The 16,678-nt window shown below is 38.1% G+C and overlaps 1 protein-coding gene across 1 annotated transcript in view; it reads right to left on the bottom strand.

Annotated features, from left to right (window-relative positions):
• Positions 1-2,972: 2,972 nt before the first annotated feature.
• The window catches only part of GARNL3 (GTPase activating Rap/RanGAP domain like 3), a 31,746-nt gene continuing 18,040 nt past the window's right edge, over positions 2,973-16,678 (bottom strand). Inside the window, 11 exon segments of the mRNA XM_030961240.1 lie at positions 2,973-7,682; positions 8,454-8,565; positions 8,872-9,081; positions 10,116-10,251; positions 10,478-10,596; positions 10,985-11,092; positions 11,736-11,802; positions 13,663-13,821; positions 14,131-14,303; positions 14,983-15,099; positions 16,020-16,118. Coding sequence (XP_030817100.1) covers positions 7,526-7,682; positions 8,454-8,565; positions 8,872-9,081; positions 10,116-10,251; positions 10,478-10,596; positions 10,985-11,092; positions 11,736-11,802; positions 13,663-13,821; positions 14,131-14,303; positions 14,983-15,099; positions 16,020-16,118 — 1,457 coding nt within the window. The 3' untranslated portion in view covers positions 2,973-7,525.

Raw genomic sequence — 16,678 nt, 5'->3', positions numbered from 1 at the left:
CCACGGCAGAAGAGTCACCCTCAAGAGGAGACCAGGGCCTCACGACCGCCCGACGCTGAAGGGAGGGGAGGGCTGGGCCAAGCCCGCGCTGGGCGAACCGCCGGCACCGGAGAGAAGGCGCTCCCTGACCCGTCGCTCTCACGAACGGGCGGCTTCCGGCGCATCCCAACGTCATCGTTCCCCGCCGCCGCGCCCAGCCGCTTCCACCCGGCCCGCTCGTAGCGGCGGCCCGGCGAGAGGCGACCGGGGACGGACGCGTCGACGCTTCCCCACGGGCGAGACATGGCTGCTGAGGAATCTGGCTGCCAGCTGGGTTCCGCCGCTTCCGACTCGTACCCGAGGTTTTGGCAAGTTCTGTTTGTTAAGAATATTCCTGTAATTATTATGATGAAAAATGCACCAGTGATTATCATACTGACTTACAGTCACGTATTCTCTCTCATTCTGGCAGAGGTACGGTGTTGGTGGAACCATGCACAAATCTAACGTGAAAACTGCATCCCCCTTACTTGATTAATTTGGACATCATTTACTTTTTCCTACTTAACTTGCATTTATTCTCCACTTTTTAATTGCAGGTTTTGCCTTTGCCGGGGTCCAGCTCCATGGTTGCTGATGTCTGAAATCATCGTACTTAAAGCGAGAGGCATATCGAGTGCTGCTTGTGTGTTAACGGACTGGGTTATGGCCTTCTTAGGAACCCAAAGAATTTCAGGACTTTATAGTAAGCGAATTACACTTATTTCTTTAGTTCCTGTGTTCTTTTAACCTGGTGTACTGACTGTAATGGCCATGTGAGAATATTAATTGCATTGGGGCCAGTATCTTTTTTTTTTTCTGAGATGTAAAATAAAATCTAATTTTATAAATAAATAAAATTTCCTTGCTGAACTCTACCTGTTCCTTAGGCTGCATGTTACAGCCGTGAAGAAGTGCACAACATAGCCTAGCTAATGTTAGTTTCAGACTGCAGTACTTGATGTTTGTGTGGCTGTTATTTCTGTTAATTCTGACCACAGAATTAAGTCTTAATCCCAAATGAAGATGAATTCTTGGCTTTCATGGACTTAAGGCCTTTTTCTTATTGTTGTCAAGGCAGCTAGGAATGCATTTAAATCACAAAAAGGGTTGTAGCTCTTAAGAGAATGTCTTTGCTACTTTGGGAAAGATGATTTTTCAAAAGGAATTGCAAGGTCTTGGAGACAGTAAGAATACACACTTAGCCAGAAAGGGAGAAAAACTATTCTGTAGTGTTAGTTTACAGAGTAAAGATCCCCCAACTGAAGCAGGTCTCCAGAAGTCTAAAAGATGGCTGGAAACATAAACCAAATCTAGTTTATGGCTTTTATCAAAGACGGGTAAAGCTTAAGACACAAACAGCAACCTCACAGGTATGATACAGCACTTCAGTAAACTCAAATGGGAAAAGCAGTGCTCTGTGCTAGATCCTGTCTTTTTGATTTCTTGTCTTTTTACTTAGCAAATTTGAAAGTCATTAGTCCTGAGTGTGTGAAACAGGTGAAAGAAACAGGTGGGGTCAAATTTATTGTTTATTACAGATGAAGAAATAAATCATGTTTCTTCTTCACAAAGGTGATAAATAGCACTTAAAACACTTTCAGATGTGATAGGACTGTCTCTATTTGGATGTCGTATCTAAAATACAAACCATACATGCTATCATATGACATTAAAAAAATGGTAATACATCAGCATTCAAGACCAGTGGTAGAGTCTTTGATCACAAATGTAGCAACAGTCTTAACAGTATGCCATTATTAAATTACAAAGCAGTCTGCTACCATTCAAAGACAAACTGACATTCTAGATTGATAATGCTCTGCATAAATCTTTACATAACATTTTCCATTCAACCAGGTAAATATGCAGAAAATTATCTCCATTTTCTCTTCAAGTCAGATGCTAGTACCACAACTTCCAGTAGCAAAGAGGAGTCAGTCAGTTACAGGTCAGCAATGAAGTGAAGCAGCTAAGCAGTATACAGGCTGGTGAAGTTGCTGTGCTCAAGTAATAAGAGTAAAAATACTTTCTAACCTGCATGCAAGTACAGATGTTTGCTGCATAATCTCTTGAGCCTTCCCATATTGTTAATACTAGGTTCCCAGGGTATAATTTAGTCCTTCACAAAAACAGATTAAGCCTATCAGAGAAAACAATGCTTTAACAGAATAAGCAAGCACTGTGCATATGAACCATGACATCGAATTGTTAAGAATGAAAATAGCGTGATACCCATTTTCACACACAGACGGCAACATAAATTATTCTGAAATACCTTATCACTTGCTGATGGGATTTTTCTCTTCCCCTGCCTTTTATGATCCCATTACTTTAAATTCCTATATATATAACTCAGGATTTTTAATCCCTGGAAATTTACATTAGAAATTACAAATATATATACCTATATATGTATATATATTGAAAACCAAGTCCAAATGAATAGGGTTATATATTTCAAATGCAGACTAAGCCAACAGCTCTGGAAAAGCCACTGCATCTGCAAGGAGAGTTATAGACCCACGTCTTTGGAAAAACATGTTCAAGCTAGCCGTTACTGATCAAATATACTTAGAACAGCAGAAAATATATGTCAGGAGTAGCAACCTTAACCATATGTAACTAGTTAGGCAATAATGTTACCCATTCCCTGCCCTCTTAAGTACTGTTTAAGTATTTATTCAGTTGACAAGTAGTAAAAAAATTCAATCTGAATCTATCAAGTACAAATACATGCACATTTATAGAAATAATCACATGAAGGCAGAGAACAAACCTGCTGTTCATTCCAGGTGCATACTTGCATGTGTGTTATGCATTGAAAAGCAATGGCAAACCAACCAAAAAAAAAAAACCAAACCAAAAAAACAAACCAAAACCAAATAAACAAAAAAACCCCAACCCAGCCAACTAACCCCCCCCCCCAAAACCTGGAAAAAAAAAAATCCCAACCAACAAAGCAACAAAAAACCTGCCCACACCACCAGCCTCCAGAAACCACACAAACCAAAACAAAGAAGAATTCCTGCCACACCTCCAAACAAGTAAAGGACTATAACTAGAACACGCCTTACTTTGCAAATCAGGAAACCGAATGTATGCGTGCATTCACTGAACCTAGAGAGCAGTTCTCTTGCTACCATGAATAGCCATAGCCCTTTCAAATTTCACGTGGGTTTTTGTTTCGTATTAGAAGGAAGTTTTTGTTACTTTCAAACACTTATAAAATATTTATGTGTACTGCATTGCCACTAAAATAAGGAACTGGACAAAAATGACTCTTTGTACTGGTTTCTAAAACCCAGTCTGGGCTTTAGGGACCTTACGAACAGCTCATCAAAGCCTTAAGGGCTCCATATTGTGTGTGTGTATGTGTGAATTAACTTAGCTCATGTATCTGGGGGTTCTTAAGTCCTAGTCACACTTCAAAGTTATGGTGATGGTCTATATGCATGCTGCAATTCAAATGCAGGACAAAGATGACAAGTAGCCCAAAATCTTGCATATCCATTTTGAACAGATTTTTGAATGGTGGTGCACAGGTGTGTGTACTGGACTAGATGATAACACAGTGGTCCTTTCTACCCTCAACTATTTTGTGATCCCATGCATCATTAACCATGCTGGTGAGAACACACAAGTACATTCTAAATTAACTACCTGTACAATCTAACGCTTGCACCAATGTAAATGGCATTCCTATAATTTAGTCAGACTAAGGCACAGGGATGAAGTGGTGACCAACACCATTTAGCCAGGAGTTTAGAGCCCTGCTGCTGCCTACAAATCCAGCACATTGGGATAGAAAGTATTTCTTGCAGAAACTTAGCCAAGGGTCCAGAATGGGCCTAAACTTAGCCTGATAGCAAGTGTTCAATCTGGTAACAATTCTTCCTTCATGGAAACAATTCCTTCCTTCCATCCATCTTAGCACCATTTTTCAGTTTTCCTATCAGAACAACACCCATCTTACACAGTAGAGTCAAAAATTATCTTTTCTCCTAACCATGAGATGGTCAGCCATCATCAAGAATGCAGCCTACAGGCAGCTTTAACACCCAATGTGAAAGGAGAAAGGGTTATGTTTACAGTGGACATGGCTAAAGTTTGTGCCCAAGACTACTTTTTAGGTTTTAGAGAGTATATGCATGCACATGCTGGAAAAACAGAGGGCAAACAACATGGCTCCAACACTGGAATGAATGACACCATAGCCATCTCAGCAGCCTTTCAACAAGCCTTGTCATCTTATGCCAGTCTTAAGGAGAGGTTCCGCAGGTGTGTAAGAACTTTGCCCTTTATAAATGATGCACAAGAGCTTTGGTATCAATCCCACCAACTGCCTCTAGATTTTAATTAGCAGTCTAAATAGTAAGGATGATGTTTTGAGAGAAACAATGGCTAGAAGGTACTTCTCCTCACATGAAGAGACACAGAAGTCATAGCTGTCTGTTCAGACTACTAAAAACTCAAAGAAGCCATATCCTTGTACAAGGTTGTGTACACCAGCAATTTCACATGATTGTGTTGGTAAGTTTTTTTGATACAATAAATGTGATAAAGATCTTTACAGAATTTGGTTCCTGTGCCTTGTGTCAAATAAAATTGGAACATTATTTCTATGTTCTCTGCCTTCTACCTACGTTCTGGGCTGCTCTCCTACAATAAGTAGGTAGTAAACTACATATACATGGCTCTAAAGCCTCAGCTACCAATTCTAGGTGTCATATAACCCAAACAAAATGTTGTATCGCTCTCTACTTCTTTTGCCACATTAGATATTATCCCTCTATGACACTCTAAGTACAAAAGCAAAAACTTAACAAGGCACTTACTGGCTACATTAAGAATGAAGACATTAATTTTTTCCCAGAATTCAGCTCCTTCCTGTCCTACACGAGCAATGATCTGTTAAGGTCTGGTAGTTCATAGCGTGACTTGCTTAGCAGCTTGTACCAGACCCATTAAGTCAAGCTATAGCATAAGAGCAGGTGGGAGGTGGGCAGGGATGCAGTTGCTGCTGGGCTTCCCTCTTCAAATGATACCAATATCCTGTTCCAGGTGTGTACCATGAAGCCAGTATGACCTAGTTTTGTGCTTCAGTAATCCAGTATCTGTACTCTTTATAGTTCATTTGCTAGATGTCATCAACGCTGTAATTACAGGCAAATCTTCAAAGGGTCTTCTTTTCTCTCTCTCTCTCTCTCTCTCACACACACACACACATACACACACACATTCCCACCCCCCCAACACTCTCTTAATTAATGGTAATACTTTGCAGCCGCTACTGCACTTTTGGTTCAAGAAAATAACTCTTGCTTTATAGCCCTTTCTTCTATAATCATGTTTAGGATATAATGCAAATGCTGTATGTATATGTATTCTGACTACCATCATAGCCAGTAGTCAAGCTTTCTGTCATGCTCTTCTCATTCTTCTTGTTCTCCCTAGTGCTCCTTCTCTAAGGCTATACCTAAGGATGTGTTTGCTCAGGTTCTTCAAAACAAGTTTAAAAATCTCCATATATTGCTTCAACTGCTATCAAACAATGGTTAATCATTTTAAATCATGCTGTGATGGCACAGGTGAACATCTGGAGTATATTTAAAATCCAGTATCCTAACAGGGTAAAGTTTCCAGTTAAAATTTTAACTAAAGCCCCAGCTTTGAAACACACTGGTACTGTCCTCAAAAATAGCCACAAACCAGAAATCAAATACTACATTGAGAGAGCTGTTCTTGGAAAAAGCTGGTTCTTTTCCTTTTTAAAAATATGTAAGTGCCAGCAGTGACCCCAAAAGTGGATTCAGTGGATTCAGAAGCTTTTACAACTTCCAGGAAAATAAGTACCGTGTGGTACTTTCAGATTTTCTTTAAACCTTAACTGTCCAAATAAATAAGGATAGGGTAAAGTAACAATCTCTGGAAACAACATTCTCAAAGAATAACTACAAGTTTTTGCAAATACTTCAATCTGGTACTTCCTTTTAGATGCTTATAGAGGTTCACCCCACACATCTATGAGTGCAAAACCTACTAAAGTAATAATAACCTTCATCTCCAAGACTAACTATTATTGCTGCTTCTGTTGATTAGCCACCCCAGTTGAGAGTAAGAAATTACACTTCCAAGTAAGACCTTGCATATTTTCTCAAGTGAAGCAATTCAATCATATTATATAATTAACTGAGAAAAAAATCACTTTGCCATCACCAGTTTTACATTCAGACAGATGGCAGCAAAAGGCACGCATCTCCAGATGATCATTCTTGAACAAAAGTGAAATCATGACATACGGGTGGCATTACGAAATAAAAATCAAGGATACAGAAGTATTTCTATATTCAGAACAAGAAATGCTTGCTAATAAAGCTAAAAACATCATCTATAAAAAGGCTTTCATGAAAAAAAACCCCAACTAAACAAAACCCTTGCAAAGGTGTTCTAGAGGAAGGGGTTTAAAAAAAATTAAAAATCAAACTTTAAATACAAACACCTTTAATACAGTAAGAGACAAGATCGCTGTTTCATCACAGAAGACTACCTAATTAGCACTGAAATTCCCGTCTGCATCCAGTTAGAAAAATACAACTATCTGAAATAATTACTTATACTGTTGGTGCAAGCACAGACAACAGCTAATGATGATATCTGCATAAGAATCTTTTTGTAGTCAAAGACAATTTGGGTTGGCTCTTCTGCCTGTAATGGAAAAATCTGCAGATGCACTACAATAAGAGTTTTCCAGTAGATGGACCAAAGTTTTTGTTTCCACATTTTTTGTTTGTTCGTGGGGTTTTTAGGTTTTTTTTTTAGTTTCCTATTTTCGAGAAATATTCTGCAAGTTTGTGTCCTATAGAAAGGTTCTCTGTTCAGGGATTTTTTTACGCCAAAAGAGTTTTCAAGTTTGTCTAAACAATGACCCAAGAACACACCATCTTCATATCTCACCTGATTCTTCAGTAAGCATACCACAGATGCATCAATTTAGGGACTGACTCCAGTGTTTGAAATGACCTTGCCTGCAAGTCTTTTTTTTTTTTTGTTGCTGTTTTGTTTTTCAAAGACTGAAAAACCAAAAGTAGTGATCTGTGTTATAAAATTCCTCTTCCAACATGACATACACTGTTGTAAAACAACTCATGATAGTAATAACAGCAATTAACTTTGCTGCATGTCATTTAGGTAAGTCAAATTATAAGAAGCTTAGAATAAGTAATACTTTTTGTTTACTCCAGTTTCAGCCTAAATCTCCCACTGATTACCTACTGTTAGAATGCCATGAAAAGTAATGCTTCATTAACTGAGAGAACATACCTATGTCAAAGATAAAAGCATTGCCAAATCAGGCTGTGCTAACCAGAACATGGATTCCATAAAGATTTATCACCAGTACTTCCAGCCACATTTTACTACCAGAAGCAGTGTTTGTGACATTGCCATAGAGCTTACAGAGCTGTAAGAAAATGTGAAGTAAGGAAGAAAGGTTTTAAAAGTGTCTTCATTTTAAGTCAATGATGTCTTCATCATATAAAGAAATCAGCTGAAATGGATAGCTAGATGGTGAGTTCTCCTCCCTGTTTGCTGAAGTATCAGGATCTGAACTAGTGGAAAGATGACGTCTTTCAGAATAGCCTTCAAATGAGCTTGAGATTATCCTGCAAAGAGGAAGACAAAAGTTACTAAAAAAAATACAGAGGTCAGGGCAGGAAGGAACAATGGCTACTTCTAGATCCTATCAAGTTATCCTAAAGACAGACACAGACCATTACAACTAAGTTTCCTCCTGTTTTACTCTACTAAAAATAATCAAAAGGCAGTATTAATGAAGCACCTCACCCAAGTAATTTCCAAGTAGGGAAATATATCAAACATAATTTTACACTGCGAGAGAATTTTTGTTTTGTTACTGTCAGTCTCCTGTATCTTTCCAGTATTCTGTATTCTGCCAGTACTCTAGGCAAACATAGGTTATGCAAACAATGAAAACAAGAGAATGGCACTGGGGGTGTCCTGGTTCAGGGCAAATTTGGGAGAGTGCCAAACAGACAAATGCTGCAGTACTTTTTCACAAAATGTATTCTGAAAATAGCAACACAAGAGCATACAAAGAAAACAAGAGAGTTTGCACAGTGCAGCTGCAGTAGTCCAAATCTTTATAACAGGTTCAGCTGCAGCAGGTCCCACAAAATGCCATTTAGTCTTGTCTTGCAATATTATCATTATTATTATCACTAACATGTCTTTAGCAAAAAGTGTAACTGCTTCAGTACTTATGGTATTCAGATACTCTAACAAACACATTAGCAGGAAATGCACATGGATATACAAAGGTTTTGGTCAGCCTCATGCCAACCGAGATAAGCATGAGTAATCAATTCTGAAAATATTTACAGCCTAACTTAGGCTCTTTTCTAAAGTATATTTACCTGTCACTACTAGTTGATCTTACAGCTCCCTGCTTAGGGTCTGACTGTCTTCGATAAACCTTTTTCAGCTTCTGTGCACTTTCTGTCTTGGGTATAGGCTCATCCAAGAGACCTCAATAAAGGAATAAAAGACTTAATACTTTCAACATAAAACAAAGTACTCATGAAAAGATTAAGGTATCTGTTGCTGGTTTCCATTACTAACGATTTCCACCTAATTTAGAATATGGCCATCTTTTACACGATCAGACAACGGCTATACTATTTGCAAATAATGCTTCCTCACTGTTTCTTTTTTTTTATTTTAATAATTTATGAATACTATCTGCATGTTACAAACCTACCTGTGATGGTGCAAAGATTAGAAAGTATATGTTTGGCAACTGATACGTAACACTGAGGAATGAGGAGAGTTTACCCAGCAATTCTTTACGTGTTCTGCTTGCAATTTCTTTAATTTCCATACGAGATAAGGGTAGTGAATGCATAACTGGAAGAGAGGTAATGCCACTCAATGGTGTGGCAGTGATGACCTTGGGAGCCAAAGGCGACTTCAGAGGTCGTTCAATGCTTCGCCCAACCAGATTGCTCAGAGGTATTTTGTACAGGTTTTTGCATGGAACTTCACCTGAAACACAGAAAGAAAAAAGAACATTACACTTGCACAACAGAATCAGTTCTTAATAATTCCAAATGAAAAGTTATAAAGACAAGCTATACTTGTTGAGTTGAGCACTGAAGTGACAAAAATCTTTCTTGCTCTAGAGATCTTTCAATACAAATAAGCTAGGAGAAGGAAGAAATACAAGCAATTTGACTTAGAGACAAAAAGAAGATTGACTCTTGGCAACACGATGACTCAGGAGCAGAACCAAGACGTGAATTTATATGACCTGTGCCTGGTACTCTGACTATTACAATGGACTCTGTGCAGTATTTCTCGTGTGTTTTAAAGTACTGCAAACACATTGGAGCCTGGATCCCAAGTGATTTAAATTATGACTCCTCTTAGGTAACATAAAATACCATATTTTCTTAATTCCTAGAAGAAAAACAAAGTCCCAAACTTATCATTAAATAAAAAATTTATGATTACCTTCTTTTCCTATCTGCTAACAGTAAAGCAGCAGATTTAAGGAAGAAAAGTGTACACACATCTTGCATTATTTAGCTGATGTTCCCTTGTTTCTCCTTTATTGTTACACTATAGACTGACCGCTCATACATCATGTTACACTAAATTGTCTGTGCAAAGCTTTTCAAGGCTTCTTACTTTCGTTTTGCAAAAGAGCTTCAGCCATTCAGTGGTTATTCTGCTTTTCTTTAACGAAAGGAATAGTGTATGCGAAATGTCAAGCTGTCTCACAATTTTATGCCCCTTTTTGCATTATGACTTGTGATCGCATTGTGAAAGAGTCATCAAGATATTGAGGTTTAATTCTTCCCTTCCTACAGAATTTATTTCTTCAGAACAGTGCTACCATGTATTCAGAAAAGATACTACAGTGCAAAAGCTCAGCCAAGTGCTTTATAAGTGTGGAAAATACAAAATCTCTTATCCTCCACACTTTCAGGTAGGAACTCACATTTTTTTACTATCTTTACTTAAGACCAGCCGCACCAAGATTTGATAACTGCTGGAATGATTAGAGATCACATTACCTTCTAGAGAAGGAAGAGGTAACTCTGGCTTTTCGTAAGCTGTCGGTGTTTGAGGAGAACTCTTTGAACTCATTTCCTTAGAGCTGCTCTCAGATGATCCACTTACTGCAGCAGTAGCTTTAAAATAAATATCCGACTGAAATGACAAATAACCCATCATTAGAACAGTTAGACTTTCTTAGTGATCTTCTGATTCTCTTTGTCCTTGATATAAACTAGGAGCAGACAGATGAACAATTATTGCAGATAAAGTAAGCATGTATTTCGGTTTTGTTTGTTACGTTTTTAGCAGCAGCAACTTTTTATGTTCATTAGATCCTAACATATCACAGAAATAGTCAAACATGATTTTTCTGTCTTACCCTTGATGCTACAAGTTGAAGCTCAGGCACAACTGCTGTGTGGACTAAGTTCCCATTCACCACTAATCGGATCTCAATGGAATCAGTAGTGAAGGCAAGAACATAAGGGAAAGCACAGACTGCAATGAAATAGAAGTTATTTGGCAAGGAAAAATGGTTAAAGCAAAAGTTTCTTGGATGCTCCACGAAAACTGTTCTTGACCTCTTCTGGCATGTTCCTTTCTTATGAAAAGTGTTGTCTAACATATTGAAGAAAATTTCACTCTTCATGCCTGGCAGAATATAGAGGGAACGGAAAATGAGAAACACAAAAAAGAAAGGGGAAAAAAGTTCAACAAAGGATGAACTTGCTACCAAGGCTCCACTTTTCAAAATTATCAGAAACTTCGGTCAAGTGGCATCATGAATGTAACATGCTTATTCCCACAACACTGGAATTCCACCAGAGCCAAGTGCAGGCAAAAACAGTAGCAAAAAATCATCTACTAAAAAGAGGTATTTTCTTACCAACAGCATAAGGAACTTGATTCCAGCTGAAGTGGAAGTCATAAGCTGATGGCTGGACAAGTGGAGAATGTCCACTGAAAGGATATACCTTTCTGTACTGACAAACATCTGCAGCAAAATAGAACAAAGAAGTATCCATCACTTTACACTGTAACCAACCACCACTCATTTTATGGGGAGATTTTGCAGAAGGGTGGACATTATGCACACAATCAAACATTCATGTAAAAATCCCTCTATAGCCGAACAGCTAAGCAAAAGTTGCTTTCTCTGTGAACACACTGGAAAGACCAAAATAAAAGACCTATGTTTTAATAAGTTGTCGTACTTCACAAAGTATTACTATTTCAACTGTTACCAGGTCCCTAATTCGTCTAAAGATACAGAAACGGGCAAGAAAACTTCAGAAACCAGTGTCTGCAGAATTGTATCTCTCTGCCCTTCAAGTAGCCATATGTTCATGTAATTTACATTCTTCTGTAAATTACAAGACTGTTATGCACATGGGTTATTACAGACACCAAGATTTCATTAATTATATAACTTGCACATGTATAAAACAGCTAGTATGACTAAAATACTTGCACTTGTAATTTCTCCAATATGCATTTAAGTTCCAAAGAATGTATTTTGATAAACTTTCAGTGAAACACTAAAATTTATTTTCAGATACAGACCTAGACTCCAATGAAAGAACATCTACATATGTAGATTGAGCTATTACCATTTCTGGCCTTCCCTAAACACTTACAGTTATAGCACAACAGTAGACCAGCTTCACCATCTTCATATACATCAATAGCCGCAACAAAATTAACCTGCAAGGATAATGGAAAAGATTAACAAACAGGCAGAGGATACTGTGGTTATTACAACTGGGTTGTGACTAACAAGCAATACAATCAGCAGTAGAAGTGCACAACTACAGGTAAAAGGGAGAAAAATAAAAAAGAAAAATAAATAAATAAATAAATTTATAAAAATAGCTTCTTTTGTGATGTAATTTTCAGGATGTTCTCAAGATGAAAATTAGTTTCCTTTGTATTTGGTTCTGTACAGTACCGAACACTCATAACCATATCACACTGCAAAGCAATAAAAACACAACTTACTTAGCAATATAAATTTTGGGAAATAGGATGATTTCAGAAAGCTGTGAATCAACATGGTATATTAAAGATAACAATTCTTTTCAAAAAGTGATCTTCAAATGCACATCATGATTAGCAAAAAGATCAGATACAATTCAAAACCACTAACATTTACAGAGGTCAACAGGGATGTACCTAAGGATTACTGAACAGTCTGAATTTACAAATTGAAAAACAACGTTGGTTAAATCACAGTATTTTTTACATAGATTAGGCTACATAAATTCTCTTAATTAAACTTTGGTTTTGTCTTTTACATTTAGATTAAAAACAAACCAAAACAGCTACAAAAAGTAGGATATCTGTTCAGGAAATGAGATCTTATGAGTGAAATGCATAAGGTTACATTAGACAAATGCTTCCCAAACCATATATCCTGCTTGGACAGGGAGAAGGCTGAGAGACTGATTCCATGAACAGCAGTTCTTTGACTTTCCTTCATTTAGGATTACTGTGCAGGTCAAGAACTGTTAAGAAAACCTGAAAGTTTACGCATCCATACCAAATGCATTTTGACCCGTCTTTTGTAGTGACTGAAAGCCATTGCTGCTCTGTTGTCCAGAGAAATAAGCAGGCAACCCATTTCAACATTATAAAAATCACTAGCTCTGCTCATATTAATTGTCTGCTTTATCTGTCTTCCTAAATGAAATAAGGATTCCGGTGTGGAAAAGAAATGGGAGTGGTGGATGGTGGATGGTGATGTACTTCTCCATCCCCATTCTTTACTTCTAGTTCCTCCTCATCCAGACTAAAATTAATTCCCAGCGCTGTGGAGAAGTTTATACTTGATCAGCCATGCCAGGGGCACCTCTTCATCACCAGATCCAAATAAAAATAGAGACGATTTAAAAAGAAAACAACTTATCAAGAACCATCACATGAAAAAAGTAGTCCCATATCTCATTAACAACAACAGATTACCTGTGCAAAATCGTCCTTTTTTTTTTTTTCTTTTAATTGGGTCTAAAGCTACATGTCCACATCTCTATTTAGAAACTATACTGGAACTTTTTTCTGAAAACAAAGACATTACCTAAATCTTCTCCCTATGTCCTAGACAGATTGATATTCAGTTATGAGTTGACTGGGCAGCAGTTTCTTAAATAGAATGATAAACAATATGTAAACATTTTAGCTACATGCAAATAGGCAAATCTGAACAAGATACTGGTGGTCAACCACTGAAGTTATTTTGAAGCAATTTTATAAACAATAAAATACTGATACCACAAAAAGAAAGCAAAAAGCTAACTACTGGCCAAGAAAGAAGGAAAAATTAACTTTTGACAACAACAACATTCCAACAACACGGGCTTTTTGCCAATGTCATAGCTTATAACTACTCTCTTGGGAATTATCATCATGTATCCCAAAAGGAATAAATACCTCAGAGTGTCCTAAAGCAAAAAGTAGCACACACGAGCTCCTCACACTCCTAGGAGATCAGCACAGCATGCACTGAGTCTGCAACAAATTCTGCTCAGCGAGGGTCTGCAAAAAAAGTTTCAGCTGATGAAAACTTACCCTGTTTGTTTCAACATGATGCAATCTGTAGGACTCCCCTGTACTCTCATTGATTAAATCAAACTGATGCCGATATGCTACACAGATCATATTGTCACTGTCTCCAGTAGGTCCATCCACCAGCGTCATAACCACTGGAGGGTCAGAAAGGCATATTTCCTATAACGTAAACAATAGAATTACACACTTTTTCAGGTTCCTACTGTGGGTGCTGCAGGTACTCCATGATTTTAAAGGGATGTTTTCTAAGCACAGAAGCATAACAAAGAACAAGCAGAAACAATTCTTTAAAAAACCTGCAAGTTTTATTTAGCATATATACAACTGATTTCCACCCTATGGCTTCTCACTTTTATTTGTCTGTAGGTTCAGGAAGATGATAATGCACACTCTGCCTTCCCTGAATCCCCTACACCAGCTGAGTGCTGCTCAGCGTATTAAGACAATCAGTAACTGGATTACACATACCCGGATGTACTGGAACTCCTCTACTGGAGATTCAGGAGATGACAGCAGAGAGGTGCTGATTGAAGTGTCGTCCAAACTATATTTCTTTGTGACGAGAAGTAGTTTGTTCCGAATAGCTGCAACAATCCTGAGTTCGCTTCCGTGGTGAGTATTAATGGCATACAAATGGCAGCCTGAGGAAATAATGCTCTAGACTCTAAGTGGTTGGGATAGGGTCTGATTTTTTGTTTTGTATTCGTTTGATGATTAGTATAACAGGGCTCTGATGGATGACTTGGCAACACAGAATTAAAAACTCAATAGAATTACATCAACTTCTAGGAAAAGACAAAAGCCTATCACCCTTTTGAAATCTACTTTTAATCCGAAGCACACGGATTGTCACTATACTGCACCTTCCAGCTTTTCAAAGCAGCTTACTTCTGAAGACCAGGAAACATTTATTTCTACAGAAATAATGGGCAACACCCAGGCTAACCTAAGAACTGTTGTTTAATAGGGGATCTGCCAGCGTGCCAGTCCAGCTTAAAGCGTGCTTTATTTCAGTCTAACATCCCCACAAAATTCTTCTCATATCTCCCAACCCTGAAATCTTATTTTTCCCTAAAGCTTTTCATCGTTAGCGATTTCCAAGTAACATGGTTTTTTTACAACATTCAAAAATGTCACGCTGGATTGTACTAGAGTAATTTTCAAATATAAGCTTAGCAAAGTTTGAATTGACTTGTCCAGAGAAAAAAACCTAAAAGTGAACACCCACACCTGCCTAAAAAGAGCTAACAAGCCTCTGGCAGCTACCAGCATCAAAGCACAGCGGATGTTTTTAATACAGGGTAAGGATAACAATATCACCTTTTGTTCTCTCCAGTTTATTTTCTCTGCAGTCATATTTGTTTCTTATGATTTTTTTAGTCTCTATATCTTTTTGGACAGCACTGAGTCTGAAGACAAGGATACGAGAGTCTTTCCCTGCCGTATGGAGAGAACCAGGAAAAAAGTTAAAAAAAGAACACGGTAGTTTGAAATTAATACTTCCAATGAGAAGCAGCACCTAACCAACGGAGCAAAAGCAAACAAAGCATAATACCTCTCTGGGGACAGAAGACTTACAAACTCTCTAGGATTTACAACTGTAGTAATCAGCTCCTTCAGTACAGTAGCCAAGTTTCCCATTAGGTGGTGCTGCACCAAAGAATGATCTGAGAGGTTCCAAAGAGTGAAATGTACAATATTTTGCAAATACATAAAATCTTGCAAAATAACTAAAATACAATAGATATAAACTACAGGGCAAGAGAAAAAGGGTTAACTTTAAGAGCTGGCACCATTCAGGTGAGCAACTGATAACTGGATCCTCAACAGAGTTTGAACTCTTCAGAAGGGTTTTCTCCAGAAATTTCACAAACTGAGTTTCGATATAACTACACTTGCCAGATCCTCAGAAACGTCACCCATTCTCCACGTGTCTTGAGAGAACTGCAAATGGCTCTCACGTAGTTTGAGCTAGTTCTGTAAGATCTCAGGGTGAATTTCACCAGATGCAACCAAATTGGGCAACTCCCAGTGAGACAGAAGGAACCATGTTTTACCCAAAGCTTGGGTAAGCAGAGCTTCAGCAACTACTGAGGAAACAGACATAACAGGGTAAAAAATAATAAACCAACCATATCTGTAATGCTTTCCTGAGTTATACATAAAGATCCTGATCTTGCTTTGTGTATGTTGCCTTTATGAAACTCAATCACAGACTACTCTTTTATTGGGTAAAAACTACCTCACTGAAAAAGTGCACATTTAAGCCTTCTGAATGAGACAAAGTTGTCATGAGACATACATATCCAGCCATACCCAGAGTCAGGCAAGAACCCAAGAACAGGGACCTCTCCTACCTTTGTCTGTTCGGGCAATCAAAAGATCCAGAGCTTCCAACACGTTCATCTGCTTTATTTGGAGACTTTTATCAAATACTTGCACTGACGGTTGACCATCTAAAAAAGAAACACACATGTACTGAAAACCCTACCTACTAGATGCTGGTTTTGAACCATTTCTTTCTTCTAATTGAAGCCTTGGGTTTTTTTCCTTACAAAAATGAAGAGAAAAAAACCCAAAAAGAACAGCACAAAGCGCCGACACATGCCACAGCATCACAGCCAATACTTCCTCACAGGAGAGTTTTATTATTGTCGTGAATCAGATAAAGCTACTGAAACCTAAAAGTGACATTCCTTTGGCAAGTTTGAGAATTATGATCGAGCACTAACTTCATTCCCTCAGTCCTGCTGGCCTTATGTAACACACAGAGGATTATAAGGAGTCAGAGTAGCAATATCAATGCTAAGGGAAGAAGTAGGATATCATTGTCACATAAGCCCTTGACTTCATGCTCACTATTATCAAGGGCTAAGAAAACCAGACAAGCCATTTAGACACCTCCTGAACCTGGATGCGACCTCCTACAGCTTTTCAGATGGTCAAGAAAACAACATCTGAAATAAGAACACATTCAGAAATCTGCATTAACACTAGCTCGCCAATATGGCTTGGT

This window comes from Camarhynchus parvulus, chromosome 17 (assembly GCF_901933205.1).
Source record: "Camarhynchus parvulus chromosome 17, STF_HiC, whole genome shotgun sequence".
NCBI classification, from domain to species: domain Eukaryota; kingdom Metazoa; phylum Chordata; class Aves; order Passeriformes; family Thraupidae; genus Camarhynchus; species Camarhynchus parvulus.
This window is presented reverse-complemented; position numbering and strand designations above follow the sequence as displayed.